This window comes from Podarcis vaucheri (genome assembly GCF_965113315.1).
Source record: "Podarcis vaucheri genome assembly, chromosome: 10".
NCBI lineage: Eukaryota > Metazoa > Chordata > Lepidosauria > Squamata > Lacertidae > Podarcis > Podarcis vaucheri.
In genome coordinates this window covers 61,153,498-61,172,314 of record NC_138748.1, presented here as the reverse complement: position 1 = coordinate 61,172,314, position 18,817 = coordinate 61,153,498, and the positions used below count along the sequence as shown (strand labels likewise).

Below are 18,817 nucleotides of genomic sequence, written 5' to 3'. Positions count from 1 at the left end.
TTAATTTCCTTCCTTCCTTTATTTTTTCTTCCAGATTGTTTCTAAGGTAAGACATTTCAAAGCTTCCCATGAGCTGTGTTCCCCTCAGCCCACTATAGCCAAAGTCCTTTGGGTCCCTCTCCTTCTTAGCCCACTGTAATGCTCAGGATAAGGTGCCCCCCACCCGCACCGCCTCGCCTGGGAAGATCCTACGTGGATTTGGGATCTTGTCTCTGTGACCGGTTTTCCTTATTAGCAAAGGACGGTTATCTGTGTGTGGTCTCTTAATGGTATCCGATTAGCTTTCTTCCCAGGGTGGTCCAGCTATCTTGCAGGACGTCTTGCAGTAGGGAAGGCCTCAGAAAAACAAACGCAGAAGAGTGTCTCATTAAGCACTCCTTTCACCTGAAAATGGTTCCCACTTGGATGTGTCGTATCACATTTCTGGTATATTTAGCGATCTAATGAATCGGAGGTGCACTTCATTGTATGCCTGTTTTCCACCTAGTTAGCTTGGCTTTACGCTCCGGTGTACCTCAAAGCAGGTGTGTAAATAAATATCAGCTTCTCAATCCGATTTGTGCGTCTGACAAAATACGGCTGTTGGCCATGAAAGGCGACAGCACAAACTATCGCCTTTCAAGGCAACCCTAAACACTTCTGCTCAGAAGTATTGGATTCAAAGGGGGCATATTCCCAGGTTAAGTGACTGTGATAACGTATCCAGAAGAAACAGCTTGGGGGATAGGACTTGGGAGTCCAAAAATGTCTGAAGGTAACCATTTTGGCTACCCTGGTGTAGCTGGTAGGTGAATGTCTGCATGCATGAAAGAAATGGGGTGGTTGGGTAATTTTGTGTCATTTTAGGGTGTGAAACTTAATTTTTGCAAATTTCTTCAGTGAGGTTTTTTTTTAAAAAAATGCTTATGGGTGTGAGGAATTCAAATCTGCTATTATTTTCATGACTGGACAATATTTAGCTTGGTAAGTCTACGTCTGATGAAGAAGCACATAATCTGCTTTTGGAAAACCAAACAATTTTGATTTTCCCTTCTGAAAATGTCAGGCGATGCTAAATAAAAGCAACAATAAAAATAATATCAATATGGAATATAACTGCAAGTACTGGGTAATCATTTCTAACGATGTCTATGAAATTATACACACGTTTTACTTACCAAGCAAAACTAAATTAATTTAACCAAAATGTGTTTTTTTTTAAATTCACGAATCATCATGCCGCAACTCTTCGGCACCTCTCATTTTGGGAATTTGAAAGCTGAAAAATTCAACACGCCCTAATTATTGTGGGGTGGGGGAGAGAGAGATTTGAAGAGGAAGGAACAGAGAGATGAGGGGAAGGCTGTTGAGATAATAGTGGGGGTGGAATGTGGAATGTGGTCCTTTTATCCGAGGAGCAAGAAGGGGATGGAGGGGCTGAGCCACAAAATGGAGAACATAGAATAATGAATTTACAAGATGGAATTTGGTCAACTGCCTGCCACTGAGTCTGGGACGTGACATGTTCCTATGGTGCAGAATGAACTTGCTTTGTGCTGAGTTCAAGTCATGCACAGTCTTTCCAGGGATTCTTTAGCTGTGATTCCTGCACTGAAGGATCCCCTAACCCCTGAGATAAGGATCAAAATTAGGCAGTGTCATCGAAGTGCTATACAAATGCTGTATTTTCACCATTATCCTAGCGGCATTTGTAGCCTTTATTTTTTCCCCCCTGCAGAAAGTAGCATCAGAGAAAATTGTAGAAATAATAACACATTGAGTCTAACTGGAAGCCAAATGTTTTTGTTTTGTTTTTCCTTTTTTCCCTTCCCCTCATCCCCCCCCCCTTCTTCCTCTTCTTTTTTCTGTTTTGTGCCTCCTTTCTTGGTCTTTCTCTTTCTGATATGTTAAGAAAGAGATAAAGGGATAAGAGTGTAATATAACAATTTCAGTAAGTTAAAAGTGGTGTGTAATTTTTCTATTACTATTTATATATTGTTAAAATTGGTTAATTGTAATGAATTGATGTAGCAACTGATGTGGTTTTTCCCCTTGTTATTGTTGAATTCTAAACAAAGTATTATTCTTTAAACAAAAAGAAAAAAAGAAAGTAGCATCAGACAACCAGCCTTCAAAGAAAGAACAGCAAACCAATATGATACCACAGAATTATATTTGTTTTTCTTCACATTGCAACATCCACATTGTTCATTTTTTTGTGTGACAAGTTTTATCTCTAATAATTCTGAATACATATTTACTATTATACATTTATACCAAGAGGCACTTCCAGTAATTCTGGCAAAAAAGAGGAGCATCATTATAGTGTCTAACTTACAAAAAACAGTAAAAATAAATAATGTTTATCTAAAAGATTTCTCTCTTTGTTTTTTCTTTTTTTGTTTAAATCCCTGTACAGAATCTATTTTGTACAAAACATTTATCAGCCATTAACTAAAAATCACTTAACAAATACTTGTGAAGGGAATATATTAAGTATTGCTACATGTCTTAAGTGCAAGGATATCAGTGAAAGGTAAAAAAAAAAGATTTCCGCCGGACCGTGAAAGAGCATCATCTTTTAAAAAAGAAGAAAAAGAAAAGAAAATCACACACACTCACACACACAAAATACAAGGCCTTGTTCTTGAAGTGTTCAAAATGAAAAGAGGAGGCTTGGTTATTACAACAATATTGACAATATATAAATATAAATTAATGAATGTAGTACTTAGTGAAAAGAACACCGTGTTTAAAATGGACCAATACTGATGGCAAGTCCCTGCCCCCCCCACTTCCTACTTTGGTTGGCAGTTCCCTTTGGGCACGAGTCAGCCAAAAGTGAGGCACTTAGTCCCAATTTCAAGGAGAAATCTGCAGCCCAGTCCCACTTACTGACCTCAACAGGACTGGCTCCCGGGTTCATCTGCATAGAATTGCAGCCTCAAGGAGGAACATTGTGTTTCTGAAGCCGCTAGCTCCCCACTCCCCAGTTCTCCTTTTTCAGCAACTTCAGGGACTGGGAAACAATTTTCAGCCTAACGGCCGCACCCCCCTTCTGGGGAAAGGGAGAAATCGCATGCCGGCAGTGGGCGGAGCCAGAGAGAAGAGTGGGAGGAGCAGCGAATGCAAATTTTACCGTTGTGCAGGTATGGAAGAGGCACGGTCTGAGGTCAAGGAGACATTCCCACTTGGCAGGAACTCTCAAGGGGGGGGGGAGAATCAGGACCAGAGAGGAGCATGGCCTGGGGTGCTGGACAGAGAGGGCTGAATTGACACATCTGGCACTTTTGCTACCCCTGAGCTTCATTCTCATGCTCCAAGACCTTATGAAATAATAGTTTCTGAGAGAAATAGCAACCAGGCTTTGATGGCATGCAGGAGAGGCAGAGTGTGAGGCTGAACACTACCTTTAATATCAAGCACTGGAAGTGCTGAACTCTGGTTGGCTCATGCCCTTATGTTTTCGTAGTTTTCTTCTTTTTTAAAAAAGAAGTGGATAGCTTATGATATTGCTTTAGAGGAAAACCTGCAAGATTTTAGCGCCCGTAAACTCTGCAAAAGGACTCTTCTAAAAAAGAAAGGTGCAAACCTATCTAATGGAACATTGAGAATGCATTCTTTAACATGTAATAAACAAGGACTGTCACGGTCTGCCGAAAGCTCAGCTTGATTAGAAAACACAGCCTGTGTCATCAACAGACACAGCTCAGAGGAGGCGCTCCACACCATGAGAGTTGGGAAGCAAAATGATTCGCTGGGGAGACAAATGGGCATGCAATGTTTTTACAGGGAGTGCACACCCATTTGTTCCAATGTGAATTTTGAACTAACAAAGGAATCGGTTTCAAGTCTTGTGACAGTCAAGTACATAATCATCTTTCAAAGGGTTGCCTAGGGCACCATTTTTAACCTTGGAGGATTCAAAGCTGGACGTAGCTGCAGAACGTTATTTCAAATGTGAGGATGTGCGATTATGCAAACGTCGTGAGGCTATGTGCTTGCATCTGGGAAACAAACGGTTAAGCATCACCTGGTGTGGATCCCGTGCATCAGAACGAGCGCAAGCAAATCGGCGGGGATCACGCATCTGAAAAGGCATGCCTGGGACAAAATAGTGTGGGCCAGGAATTGGCAACTGAAGAGCCTGACCCTCTGAGTAGCAGCATCTGGGTCTTCCAGTTGCCAAACAGAGACAAGAGGCCTAGCAGATCCCTTCTGTCGGTAGGCTGGAACCTTGGTCTTCCACACACCACCACATCTCTTAATAGGCCTCTCCAGTAAAATAGGATCAGGCAGTATCAGGAATAATAACATTTGAGCCACTGGGACTGGTTAACCAGAGGTTCAGATAATGCAAATGCTTGAGATTTGAGTTGAAATACAAAAGCCACAACTCTTCTATCGCTCACATTCAGATGCTCTAATCCAATTATAACCTGATTGAAGGCTGGAGCTCCAAGGTGTGTATGGAACTCACCTACCTGCAAGGGCTTTTCTATTTGTTTCAATTTACTTTTCAAGACATTTTACTGTTTGAGGTGAAGGTCAAGATGGCGCCCTGCTCTCCATTCCACTTTCAGAAGCTGACTGGGCTGGCAGACGAATCTTGCTTCGATGCTGGCCAGAAGAGAGTGTTCTCCACCATACCCGAGGCACTAGAGTAGATTCGTAGAGAGGGTCCAGAGCAGGCCGTGTGGCCTGTCCTCCTCAGAGGGGAGCAGTTTGGGGAGGCTTACGAGGAACAGCCAGAATGCACCTGCCTGCTCACTCTACCAAATGAAAGAGCCGGCTCTGCTGTTCATAACTTCCATCAACATGCATGATGGTATGAAACCACCATTAGCACTTCCTGTAGCAACAGTTTCATTGCCTGGATGGAACAGTTCCTTCCATCTCAATCCATTTTTTCCTCTAACAATGTCCACTGCATCTTTAGCGATATAAACAAACAAAGCATGCTGAATTTTTTGACTGCCCCGAAGGGCTTACTTCCTAATTTGTAACTAAGCCGGGCCCAAATTCAGTGCATAATTCAGTACAGATTTGGAACTTGGCCGAGAGTTTCAAAAGCAGACATAAGAGTTTGAGTGAGGTGGAAATGATTTTGACACCCATTCCCCGCCCTCAAATTACATGATCTCTTCTCGTGTTGCCCGTTCAACCATCTGAGTTCAAAATCCCATCAGCTCCAAGGCTAATTATGCTGGAATCGTGCTTGCCAGCTGGGCGACACCCAAATTTTCAAGAAACCAGAAAACGGCACGGCTCTTTGTTGTCCAATTCCTAGCGACACCATATATGAAATCTCTCCCACTGAGCATTGTCAATGAAGGGCAAAACTGAGTTGGCGTTTGATAAAGCCACTTATATTCCTTTCAGCCAAACAAAACCGAAACCAAAAATCCTGTAAGTGTGTCATAACAATATTTTCCAAAGGATTAGTCCTTATCCTGAAATGGATACTTTAAGAGCAATCCCCCACACCAAGGAACAAAAAATTCTGGGCTGTGTGGGAGCTGCAAGCATGCCATGTCATTTTATGTGTGGTGTAGCAGTTAAGGGATTGGGACTAAGGCTTGGGAGAACAGGGTTCAAATCCCCACTTAGCCACTGTGATATAAATTTAGGAGAGGATGGGGCTATCAATGGCTACTACTAGTTGGTCTCTGCACCTGATCCTATAACTATGTCTATTTTTGCCTTCATCACTATTGCGTTCTTCTCATCAGTTTGGGTTAAAAAATGCTCTTCATTCCTGATCCTCATCACTCAGAAACACTTTAGGCTTATAAGGAGGTTAGGCTTGTCAAGTTAAGTTAGAAACGGTCAAACCAACGCTACAGAAACCAACAGCACATTGGAAACAAAAGCAGATCTAATTCTAATGACCACCACTGGCAACAGATAATCTCTGGATTTTACCCTGCTTCCAAAGTTACTCCCTCCTTTCAAATATTCTCTTTCTTGCTCACCTAAGGATTCCCAGGAGCTTTCCAGCAGAGCTAGTTTTTAGGAGCAGGCAGGGGCCTGGAGTTAGGAATGTCTCTCCATTAAAACAATTACTGTGAAGCTACAGACAGCTCTGAGCTGTGATTTCAGGGTTGCAAGCGATGCAAACTGTTGACCTGTGCATTTATTGCAAAAGAAATCATGCTGATGAAGAAAGGCCCAGCGAGTCTACCAAAATACATTCAAGGGGTTCCGGACACCATGAGAAATGTGTTTGGGCATGATACGCAGAAAGGTTATGCAAAACACACAGCTCTCCCCACAAAAAATGCACACACCCTGGAACTGGAATTTTGGTTAATTTTTGGGGGATATGAGTTTGGACTGCAGTCACTGATTGTGCTTCAGAGAAAACTGTGAAGAAGAATATTCCTTTGACCACAAGCATTGCGTTTAACCCATGCTTGGTGAGGTTAACAATTTATTTATTTTTGTAAAATATCAGCAGCCCAGAGCAACCCTTGCATTTTAGTACAGAATGGTAACCCTCCCCAACTCTCTTCCACCAACCCAGAGGGCTGTGTAGGTAACACTCTGAGCATGAAGGGACTTTGGAGTTCCCCTCCAAAGGAGCCTCATGGGTTTCCCAGAAATCTGGTCCTCAAATTACAGATAGGGTGGTGGGAGGGTGCTGTGCACAAACTTTTGGGTGCATAAGCCAGAGAATTCCTGGCGATTTTGAGTTGTATTAAAGGAACTAGAGGAGGCCGGAAAAGTCGGGATAATATGAGAATGTAAGCACTCCTGAAAAGGAAGAGGGGCTTCATTGAATGCAGGAATTGTGGGAACAAGACGACAGGAAGCAGGCAGAGAAACAACCTCTCCCACAATGGCGCCAAGCTAGATGAAAATACAGCTAGATTCAACCTGAGGGGCGAAGAGGCCATAAACAAAGACAAGGATAAGCACCTTGAAGGGCGAAGAGGCCATAACAGGGACAAGGATAAGCACTGAGAAAAATCACAGAAAGGGCTGATCCTGTGATCATGAAATCACACTGGCATATAAATCACAGGCCTGGGATTCTTAAGTTTTGAAATAAGGGTCATCTCACACATCGACAAATCCGGACATTAAGGGCACACTCAGTAGGAAGTCACCATTGGGGCCAGCCTTACTATGAGGTAAAGTGAGGCAGTGGGAGGGGGGAAGAGATGAGGAGTGGTGGCAAGCTATTGAAGAACAAAGCTGTACCTGCCAAATTATCCAGCTGACCTGAGTTTTGGTGGAGGAGGCCACAAGGTGGCACCTAAGAAAGATCAAACTACTAGCTGAGTTGGATTCTGTCTATGGAATCGAGGGAGGGCACCATCTTGACATTTGCCTCAGGAAGTGAGATGTCTTGCGCCAAACCTGACTGCTCTAATCCCACTTCTTTGACAAGTGCATTTATACAACACGTGTGTTTGACATCTATCTTTTACATTTTGGGACAACCATGGGAGGGAAAATGTGTGTGTGTGTGTGTGTGTGTGTGTGTGTGTGTGTGTGTGTAAAGGGACGGTCATTCCTGTGATTCACCTCAATCTCTATTTTTTGGTCTACTCTTGCCACTTACAGGACATTACTAAGGCCGCATCTGCATCCATTCACTTAAAGCACTGTTATACTACGATACTTTATTAAACATTCCTGGGAACTGAAGTATGTTATGGGTGCTGGGAGTTGTTAGGAGGTCCATATTCCCCTTCACAGAGCTGCAATTCCCCAAGTGGTTCAACAATCAATTCCTCTTCTCCAGCAACTGTAGCTCTGTGAGGGGGAACTGGTTTCCCCTAACAACTCTCAGCACCCTTAACAAACTACAGTTCCCAGGATTCCATGGGCAAAGCTGTGACAGTTAAAGCAACATAACCATGCTATAAGTTGGGTGAGGATGTGGCCTGAAACAGTGTGAGAGACAACAGCCCCCTAATCAAGTTCCCTCTCCTTTGCCTTTGACTTTTTCCTAGCACAAAGAAGTCAAGGACACTGAACGACTAGACTCCAGATGCTGAAGATCTGTTTCCCTGGAAAATGTTTAACTTGCACATGGTAGCTGATGCTAGTAATCCTGAAGGTGTGGTACCCGGAGGCCACTGAGAAGCAAGATTGGGAAAAGAAGGCAGGTAAATAACCACCATAGAAGCATCATGCACAAGACCTAAGGTACTGGGTCTCAGGATTGGCACACTAACTTTGGCACAATTTCTGAGCACACTTTTAAGTTATGCAAGCAGATCCGTCTCCACATATAGTGCTACTGAAACTCAAGTTGGGCAGTGATCAATGGCTAGACTCTTGATACTGAAACTCAGTTATCCTTGGTAAAACCTGCCTCTGAGGATTGATGCTGAAGTCTCACTACCAATTATGCAAGATCTTATTTGTCGAACGAGCAAATGGCTACATTTTATTTTTTAAAAATAGCTTTTTTTCTTAAATTATCTTTACAAAAATGCCCCACCCTTCTTCCCCCTTATTATCTACAAGACCCAAAAGGCATTTCCATATTTACATATAGATAAGCAAATCATGGACAAGGAGATTAAAAAAAATAATCAGTTAAGCGACCAAAAAAACAACAGCATATTGCTGAAGACCTGATCTTCTGTTTGCTTTTCAAAACAGCAAAACCGAATTCCAAAGTAAAAATAAATAAATCCTTCTGTTGGATCAAGGAGAATCTAAGCAAGCTATTAATTGCCAATTAATTCCTTGCTGCGGAATGACATGCTTTGACCTCACTTCCAGTGGCTGTTCTCTCACACACAAAGAGTAGGTCTCTGTGCTCTTCAGTTTAAGCACTGCAAAGGTCCTTTGACTTCAGAGATCCTGGATGGTTCCACATCTCTCATCCTGCTGCTTTTAAAGACTGAGAGTGAAACCTCCTTTTAAAAATAAAACCCCACATGACCAACATTAGGGGCCGTGAGTAGAATGAGAACAGAAAAAATAAACACTGACAATGTGCATTCGGCCCCTAAGTTCATATCATTTTCTACACCGGGTGTGAGGAACTGTCAGTCCTCCAGCGGTTTCTGAACGACTTCCATCAGCCCCAGCAAGCACTGTCATTGGGAGGTATGGGTCTGAAACATCTGGAGGGCCAAAGCTTCTCCACACCTGTTCTGCACCCACCCAGTCACAACGCCTCCTTAAAGGTATTTTGAGGGGGACTTGAAACTAAATACATGCATTTGCCAGATTATTGTAGCCCTGCAAGCATACCTATATAGGAAAAGTTAAATTATAACTTATTCTACATATGATTTTTTCCAGCGGATGTCAAAGGCTACATGGGAAAACCCTTCACTGAAAAGGAACAGCACAGTTAATTCCTGTCCTGAAAGAGGAGCAGAAAGATAACCCCATCCTCAAAAGTCCCCCCAACTTCTGCACAGATGCTTTTCACAGGCACTTCTGCCAAGAGTTAAACCCGTCAGTAGTTTCCCAAACTGTGTTTCGGGGGAACTCTGGGGCTCTTTGGAAATCTGCCATGGCTTTTTCAAGGAAGGAGACTTATGTCCCTCCAGATGTTGAAAGATTACAATGCCCATCATCCTTGGTTACTCTGGCTGGCGCTGATGGCAACTGGAGTCCAATAACATCTGGAAGGCCACAGGTTCCCCACCACTGCTTTTATGGGAATATCCATAATGGAAGAATAACTCTCCCCAAAATATAGCTTGCTTCTCACTACCAGCGATATACACATGATTTGCAGCAAACTAATCAATGCCGAACGCGTTCCCCAAAAACAGACAATCTGAAAGCCACTGTTGCAGAGGACCAAGTTTGATGACCCTCCCTGCAAATTCCAGTATGAACTGAAAATATCACAATAAGCCGTGACCAAGCATCTTCGGTCATTACTTGACATTAAACTGAGAATCAGCCAATATGCCTCTTTTTTCATAAGCCCACAAGACATCTGGAATCATATGATTATTATCAAAGGAGGCATTGAAGAGGGCCATGCAAATCTCTCTCCCCAGCGCTTTCTGACTCAAGAGACCTTGGACATGACGGATGAACGCCAGTGGTTGGATGTGCCTTCCCTTCTGCGGATGACTGGTGTCGGTCATTTGCAACTTGTACAAAGCGCACGTGTGATCCAGTGTAAACTTGTACAGTCTGCAGGTGTGAATACAACTAGTGTTAACTTGCCAATGGATGCCCCTTTTAGGAAACGAGCTACCAGCCAGCTGCAGAAAAGATTGCTCCAGCCATTGGCTGCCCTTGCTTTGCAGAGCCCAAAGCTGCCCCTGGGTTATGCCTGCCTGAATTATTCTGAGTTGTGCGGAAGAAGAAGAAAGACAGAGTGCTTCTAACACAGGCTCCCCGAGGCTGAGAAAGATAAGGAGGTCACATTTGCAGACAAAATTTACACCCCATGCAGGAGCCATCTTCTTGACATTCTGGGGTCGGAACCTTATGTGCATGTGCTGAGATAACATACTCTAGTGTCACAGCCAGCCTCAAATGCAACATCACATCCATTTGTTCAGGGATGCTATGCGTACCACCCCACATGTGTCTCTCTCTATACTGGCACAACAGAACCAATATTTCACGGATAAGATCACTGACGCCATATCATGGAGACAGAAGAACAAAGGCAACCGCCACCCCCTTCACTGCGAGCAGAAATTTCTCCTCCTTTTTTTCTCTTTCATTATCACAGTTACCATAATATGCCATCATTAAAAAAACGAAAACAAAACAAAACAAAATGAAGCTGATAAACCCAAGCTAATATTCCCATCCCATACGAAAGTCTGTAAAAGTTGGTGTTGCAGTGTGAAAGCTTCTTTGAGCGGAGGAGTTTAAAGGTAAAGAGAAACAACTTAAACAGCTGTAGGTGCATTATCCCGTATTTCTACAGTGTTGTGTCTAAGTGTTGTGCTGGCTTGTAAAAAGGAACAGGTGCGCAAGTCATCCTTGTCTCAAAATACTGCTCAACATCCTATCCTTGTCATTGGTTTGTCTCGGGTGCTTTGCTTTCCTCTTCCCCTCTGGGCTTCCCTTTTTCTTCCTCCTCCTCTTTTATAGCCTCAATCTCTTCGGAGGGTTGCTTTTCTGCGCTGGCTTTCCGTTCCTCCTCCGCAACGACTTTCTTCCACATCTGATGGTTCTCAAGTAGGTGCTGAGTGATTTGGCAGTAGATTTTCCTCCTCTTCTTCCCTGCAAAACATCACAGGGGAAAATGATGCCTTAAGCTGCAACCGTGCACAGAGTATGAATAGAAAGGGAAGGTTCAGTGGTAGATGGGATCTGTTTGCACGCAGGGTGCTCCAGGCTCAATACCAAACACCTCCATTCGGGGCTGGGAAAAATTCATTCTCTGAAACCCTGGGGAGTTGCTGCCAATCAGTGTAAATCAGTAGTTTTCAACTTTTTAAGACCGGGACCCACCTTTAACCCAAGCAAGCATTTCTTAATTTCTTACTATATAATATTTATGCAAGGTGGGAACGTGCATCACGCTACAGTTCACGTGGCTGGCAGCAGGGGGCCACATGAACTGCAGTGCGACAACAATGGGCAGAATGGGCGAATGAAGCAGGCAGGCTGGTGGCGCAAGTGAACAAACACACAAAGCAAGCAAGTGGGCAGAAGGGCCTTACCACGTTACCACTGCCATTGTCGTCACCACCACCTGCCTGCCCACTCACTCACACACACAGCAGAGGGAGGGAAGCCCAGAGTTTAAGCAAGCAGGCAACCCAGCTGAGTGAGCCAATGGGCAGATAGTTCAGTGGACTGAGCAAGCAGCCAGCCAGGAGGCCAATCCAGGCAGGACTTCATGGCTGCCATTGTTGTTGCTGCAGTGTCGGTGAGCAACATGGGCCGGGGTGCAGGGAGCCTCTAGTGTTGACATTTATTTGCACGTTGGCGGAGCTGCTCCCCTGACCTACCAGCTGAAAGTCAAGGTTGCAGAGACCGGGTATGGTCTTCCTAATGTTGCTGAATGACAAGGTCCATCACTCTTCTACTTTGGTCTGGTGCTGACAATGGTAAGTTAGATAGACCTAAAGTAGAAAGCCTATGTTCCTATGCTCACAGATCGGGATTTAATATTGCAAATGGATTAAGCTATCTCAAATGGGTCGCTGTCACCAGGTTGTTTCATTACAGGATTTTCTGCAGATTAAATTTAGGGTAGGGGTAGAGAATATAGCTTAGCATTTGCCCATGCCATTGTGTGGACCCTGCAAAAAAATCTGAATAAATCAAGAGCACCCACCCCACAATGGACACCTCTCTGGAAGCACATTAGGGCTTAATTCTGTGTATACACAGACCTTAAAGGTAAAGGGACCCCTGACAGTTAAGTCCAGCTGTGAACGACTCTGGGGTTGCAGTGCTCATCTCGCTTTACAGGCCGAGGAAGCCAGTGTTTGTCCGCTTCCGCAGACAGTTTTTCTGGGTCATGTGGCCAGCATGACTAAGCCGCTTCTGGCGAAACCAGAGCAGTGCACGGAAATGCCATTTACCTTCCCGCCGGAGCGGTACCTATTTATCTACTTGCACTGTGTGCTTTTGAACTGCTAGGTTGGCAGGAGCTGGGATCAAACAACAGGAACTCATCCTGTTGCGGGGCCTCGAACTGCCGACCTTCCGATTGGCAAGTCCAAGCAGCAGTGTGGTTTAAACCACAGCACCACCTGTGTCCCATACACAGACCTTATCTGCACCATAAATTTAAAGCATGGTTACATTACTTTAAAAATCAACCTGTCCACAGCCCCAACCCTCCCAGTAAGCAACAGTGATCCACCTGCTGGGAAGCTATTGGTGTGGCTCCACTTCCTCATTCTCTGTGTCCCCCCCTTTTATTTACAATCGAGGTCACACTTGCACCGTACATTTAAAGCCCAATTGTGCCACATGGAGAATCCTGGGAACTGCAGTTTGCAAAAGGTGCTGACCCACCATACTACAATTCCCAGCACCGTTAACAAACTACAGTTCTCAGGGTTGTCCATGATTATTCCAGTGGCAAGACAGTACTTTAAGCACATGGTGTGGCTGTGACCTGAACAAATTTACAAAAATGTGCACATCATAGTACCCCACCATAGGTACTAAAGTAGCCTTCTCCAAGCTAAGTTGGGACTACAATTCCCATGATGGGAGATACAGTCCAAAACATCTGCAGGGGCCCAGGCTAGCTGAGGCTGTATTGAAGGCACTTAGACATAGATTAAGATTTAATTATCAAACACTACTGCTCATTTCCCCACACTGTGGAACTCCCTGCCTATTGACAATTCACTGTTTCTGTCTGGCACCTGATGAAAACTGTTTTGTTTAGGCAAACCTATAGACACATAGAATGCCGACACATGTTTTAATCTGGTTTTCATCTTATTGGTTTTTTTGTATCTGTTTTTGAATGTTTTAAATAGCTGTTTTACACTGGTTTTGTTTATTAACTTATTTTATTGTTCCATTCTTTTTACAAACCACTCTAAGGTTTTATTATAGTCAAGCGGCATGTAACTTTTATGAAATGATTAAATAAATGCTATAAGAAAACATATTAAGACTTTTAATATTTTCGTATTACAATTTTCCCTAACATCTGACCAATATTTTCGTTTTCGTATTACAATTTGCCCTAACCTCTGACCAATTAAAACCAGCCACCGCTGATTTATCAACTAAAAAGTTCAGTTGACTGATCTGTACCACTTGAGCAAATGAACCATGTGCTGTACGAATAATAATCCCACATGCTTCTGTGGAGGTTTCCCGAGACAACTGTGTGCTGAAACCTTCTCACGCCACAGAGGCAAACGTACCCACTCTGGGCTCCAGAACCACTGAGCTGAAGTGGCAAGAGTTCTCAAGCTAAGAATCTTAGCAAAACAAACACTTAAAAGTTGCTCCTTTGCAAACTCCCCCATCACCTATCCTTAGCAGCAGCAGCTACAAACTTCAGCGATATGAACCTCTTGAAGGTTTTAATGAAGAGCCGGTGGGGATGGGGAAAAAAAATGACGTAGAGGAATGTTTTGTCGCAAAGAAATGTGTGCATAGATTAGCGTTTCCAGGTGGCCTTAAGTGTGTGTCAGGAGCCAAACCGTTGAGTCCTTCAAGCTTTTCAACGGCAAACAAAGAGCTTTTCACTGTGGCACAGCCCAAATCCAGTTCAATCCTTCATTAGAAAGCTTTCACTCCCCTGTAGGAAACCTGAAGGTTTAATCAGGAGAAAACTCTATTCCGCACAGCGCTCCGTGTTAGAACATTCTATCCCTGGTTTCCCGGGAGACAACACTCCCCCCCTCGCCACCCTCCCGAGTCTTGCAGCTCTCCGCAGAGGTCATTAGAGCATTTATCACCACCTGAGATTCTGCTCGGAACCACTGCAAACCTAATCAGACTAACTGCTGCAACTGCACTCATTTGCTTTTAGGTCAGGGGGTTGCACGGGGAATGCAAGAACTTAGAGAGGGGTCTTGGGGTCTGAACAGGAGGCAACAGACCCGAAGTGAGATCTTGGGGTCAAAACAGAAGTAGCTCAACAAAGCTGCTGACCCAGTGTGCGGCGGCTGTGGAAAAGGCACGCTCCATGCTAGGGGTCGATAGGAGAGGAATTGAAAATGAAACAGTCTGCACCGTGCTGCTATGCAGGTGTGGCTGCGTTTGGAGTACTGTGTACAGTTCTGGCGGCCTCACCTCAAAAAGGATATTGTAGAGAGTTTGAAAAGGTTCAGAGAAGGGCCACCAAGATGGGCCTTTCAAGGGAATGGAGGAACTCTCCTATGAAGACACATTGAGGTGTCTGGGGCTTAGAGCAGTGGTACCCAGCTAAGAACTGTGGATCCCGTTTTTCAAAAGCTAAGCCATGGACCCCCTACTTTTGGAAATGTTGATGTCTCAGCTCAAAACCAGGATGTGCACCTTCTGGGTGGTCTCCTGTGCAAGTCATGTGACCTGTGAGAGAGCACAACCCCCCCCCCAAATGTGTGTTTCTAGTTGCCACAATCTTGTGTGTTTGGGGGGCAGTGTTTGAAACTTCCATTGCTCTAGTGTCAGAGTGCTGTCAGCAGCTCCCAGCTGGTTGCCCAGGAAACTATAAAGACAAGGGAAAGTTTCTTACTGTCCTTTTTTATTTCAGACATTACGGAGAGAGGCTATAGAACACAGCCTCTTGGATAATGGTGTCGTCCCGAGTGAATCTCCACCCTGTCTCTCTCACTTCTTCATTCGTCATCATCATCCCCTCCTCTATGGGTGCTGCTAAGTGCCTTCTGTCTTTGAGCTCTTTGCTCCCCTACTTTTGAGGCCTGCTGGGTTCTGGGAGATGGAGGGTCTGGAATGCTTTCTTGTGACAACGTGTCAGCCAGCTGCTGCTCCCCTCCCATTATTTCCCAACTTTCCCTTTCATCTGCCTCTGAGCTGTGACCTCCCACAAAGCCCTGTTGTAAATCTACACTGTCTTCCTCTTCCTCGTCCCTGGAAGGGTCAGGATGGGGAGCTGGTCTCCACCATTCCTCCTCTGCCCAGCCCAACCCCCAGGCGCATTTTGCGACAGGGAATTTCATTAGTGCAAGCAGTTTCTGAGCTCTGGGCACAGTACTGAACCTAAGATTTCAGATTAAAACTGCAGAGTGGAAGTAAAGGAGGACCTTTTTCTGCCTCCCCACTTCCAGCTACTCTCTGAAGACTGGAGAAGAGACCCTCTTAAGAATATTAGGGGGTTGGGCAGGGGAAGGACTAGACCATGTGAGAAATGAACATAATATTTTAGCTGCAGTTCATTCATGTATTCTTGTTGTAAGAAAGCAAGCCTAGACATTCCGTTGCTGCACCCATAACCTAGGTTTAAGGTGCCATGTAGCTCCTAGCTTTCGTACCTCAGTTTCTAACACTGTTTGGGGCATCATGCTCTCATGCAATAGCTCAGCTATTTCCCTTCTTAAAAAACCCACTCTTTCTGCTAGCCCATCTTGATAATTCCAGGTATCTGAAAACTAAGAATTCTGCTCTTTTTGTACCCATGAGCCATACAGTAAGAGGAATTAGTAGACCTTTTGAGTTCCACTGAGAGCTTTTGTTGGTGGCATGCCTGACTGAACTTGGAAGAAGATGGAAGAGATTCTAGGCCAACGTTTCCCATGTACTAAGGAGAAAGTGCCATCTTGCACTATGTTGTCACAAAGAGAGAGGGCTGCATTAAAGAGTCATAAGCCATGAATATTTGCCCAAGTAATTGTCTGAGGGGTAGGCAGGGACCAGAAAATATGTCCTCCTTTGCACAGCTTATCCTTTTTGGGTTACTTTTCGGGTTTTGTATTTTTATGTTGTGAACAGTGCTGTGATCCTGGGGTGAAGGGTGGTATACAAACTTAGTAAGAATAATAGGACCTGCTCCCTGTTGTTGCTCTTGGTTTTTTGTATCTTCATTTTAGATCTTGCGATTTATGTGGAAATTGTCCAGTTTGGTTGTGTGTGTTTTTTATATAGTTTATTTATTTTTGATGACTGCTTTTGTTACGTTGCAGTTATATATATACACATGGATTTTCAACTGTGGAAAGGTGGCATACAAATGTATGTATGTATGTATGTATGTATGTGACTGCCCAATGCAGCAACTGAAGGACTTCCCCAGCAGCTGTGACCTCCCTCGACCCAGGTGCTTATGTACAAGCTCATCTGGCCTCGAATGTGGGGGAAGAGGGGTCTTCACAGCCACAGTAGGACCGCCATCCATGTGGTATGTTACTGCGGAAGAGGGTTTAAAAACAAACAAACCAAAAAACCTCTTCCTTTGTACCATTGTCCCAATTAAACTGAAGTTGCTTATTTCCCCCTAGGGCAAATATCAGCTTTGGGGATGAGTGGACTTTTAACTAGGAACACCACATGGCAGGGGAAGAGGGAAGGGTTAAAAGCCAAGGTGTTGAGTCTGCGGGAGCGAGCACACACAGAAATAACAAACTTACTTGACTCGGGGTTTTCATAGGTGTCCATGTCTGCTGCATCTTCCTCCTCCTGTTCATCAGTATCGCCCGACTCATCGTTATCTTCGACCCACTTCCCTGGCATCAGCCCTGCTGAGTCATAGGAATTGCACAGCGGTCCCACAATGTGAGAGATGAAGGATTCCTGGAGGTTTGCAAGCTGAGGGGCAGCGCGATCCATGAAAGGGCTGATGGGGAGGCCTAAGCTGGCTTCCTCGTCACCCTTAGAAAAAGGAGAGGGTCTGTTATAATGCTGTCTTGATCCCTTAGAACAGAAATGCACAATGGGTCTCCCACTGCTGTCCTGACCCAGGACTCTCACCGGGTGAGTCCAACAAAGTGAGGACAGAGACCTGGTGCAAATCGATTCCCTCTTCAAAAACAACAATAACAACCCACAGGGGAGCTATCAGTTAGAACTTGATCATGTGCCTATCCAAAGCCAACAAACCGCAGAGAAAAGAAGTGTAATTCAGAGCTAAATCTAACCCTAACTCTAACCCAGTGGTTCTCAATTTTTTTTCTCTGGGCCACACTTATGGAATAAAAAAGTTGCTCATGCAACACCATTTTTAAAAATAGATAAATACATTGGAAAACAAAAAGAAACAACTCCCAGCAGTGCTTGATTTGTAACACAAAACACAACTAATTTATAATACGATCACAGGACATCATAAGAACACAAACCACCCCCAAAATATAATTCTAAGTGAGCCTCTTACATATGTATCTTAAGTATGTCTACAAACTCAAAGAGAGGTGTGAGCTTGCTTTTGCCAGGTAATCTCGTTTCTATTACGTCTAATTTGAGACAAACCAACTCTCATCTCCTCATCAACACAAAGAAGGCTTTCTCTTTTCTGATCTGATTTGTCAGAGTTGAATATTCCTGTTCACAGCCATAATTTGTGGAGAACTGTAGAAGAATAGCCAATGCTCTTGAAGAGAGGCATGCATACATATAGTTTCTGGCTATACACCCACAATACACTGAATCTTCCCACCATGCTTGCCACACTCTCCTTTCACACCAGGGTGATGTGCCACAACCTTAGAGAGCCACTGCCCTAACCCCATCCCCTAGAGGTTTGTGTGTCCCCTTGCTCCTTCCAGCAACAACTTAAGGCTAGTTACCTGTTCGTAAAATTCGTTGACAATGCCCTCCGTCCACTGCAGATGCAATTCTTTGCATTTCGCGGGCCCGTTGATGTCTGCCAGCTTGATGCACATCTGGCAAACCAGCAAGCGGTCGTTCTCGTTCGTCCAATCAATGCCAACATCATCATTGACCTGGCAGACAGACGGGACTACAGTGAGCGGTGCGATACCGTCGCAGCCACGCATAACGCAAAACAGTTGGAGAACGAGGATGCGATGTCAGCTGCACAGAACAGCACTGTTGGGGGTGGCGGCTGACGTATCATTTATATTTGCTTTACATAAATTATATTGCCATTACACACATATACTTATAGAGCTTAACTTAAGCAAATCCAGCAGCATCTGTCCTCACCAGCATATTTGACTGGGGCTCTGGCTCCAATCCACCCAAGGGTTGGCAAACATTTTGTGTCAGTGGGCATATCTGGAATTTTGAGAATGTGCCAGCCATGGGTGCCTGACATAGAAGGGCTGCCACGGGGGAGTGGCAAAACACCAAAGAGCAGAAAGAGAAACAGGACTGCAAAACGGTGCAGGCGTGCCCCCTACCTACCCCAGGAAATGTGAAAATGGCATCCAAATCAGGAACTGCTGCTCTTTGGACTCTCCTCTGTTCAGAATGGAGGGGAGGGTGAATGCCCAATACTGGCATCCAGGGACATACGGGTATGTTTGAGGAGCTGGGCTCAGTTTAGGAGAGGCCA

General features: G+C 44.5%; 1 protein-coding gene across 2 annotated transcripts in view; it reads right to left on the bottom strand.

The window, feature by feature from the left end:
• Window positions 1-8,353: 8,353 nt before the first annotated feature.
• Window positions 8,354-18,817, bottom strand: part of PDE3A (phosphodiesterase 3A) — a 297,327-nt gene continuing 286,863 nt past the window's right edge. For both annotated transcript variants that reach the window (XM_082238786.1, XM_082238785.1), the window contains 3 exons: window positions 18,087-18,242; window positions 16,932-17,172; window positions 8,354-11,157 (listed from right to left, as the gene is read on the bottom strand). In XM_082238786.1, coding sequence (XP_082094912.1) covers window positions 10,949-11,157; window positions 16,932-17,172; window positions 18,087-18,242 — 606 coding nt within the window. In that variant the 3' untranslated portion in view covers window positions 8,354-10,948. The remainder of the gene's footprint in view (window positions 11,158-16,931; window positions 17,173-18,086; window positions 18,243-18,817) is intronic.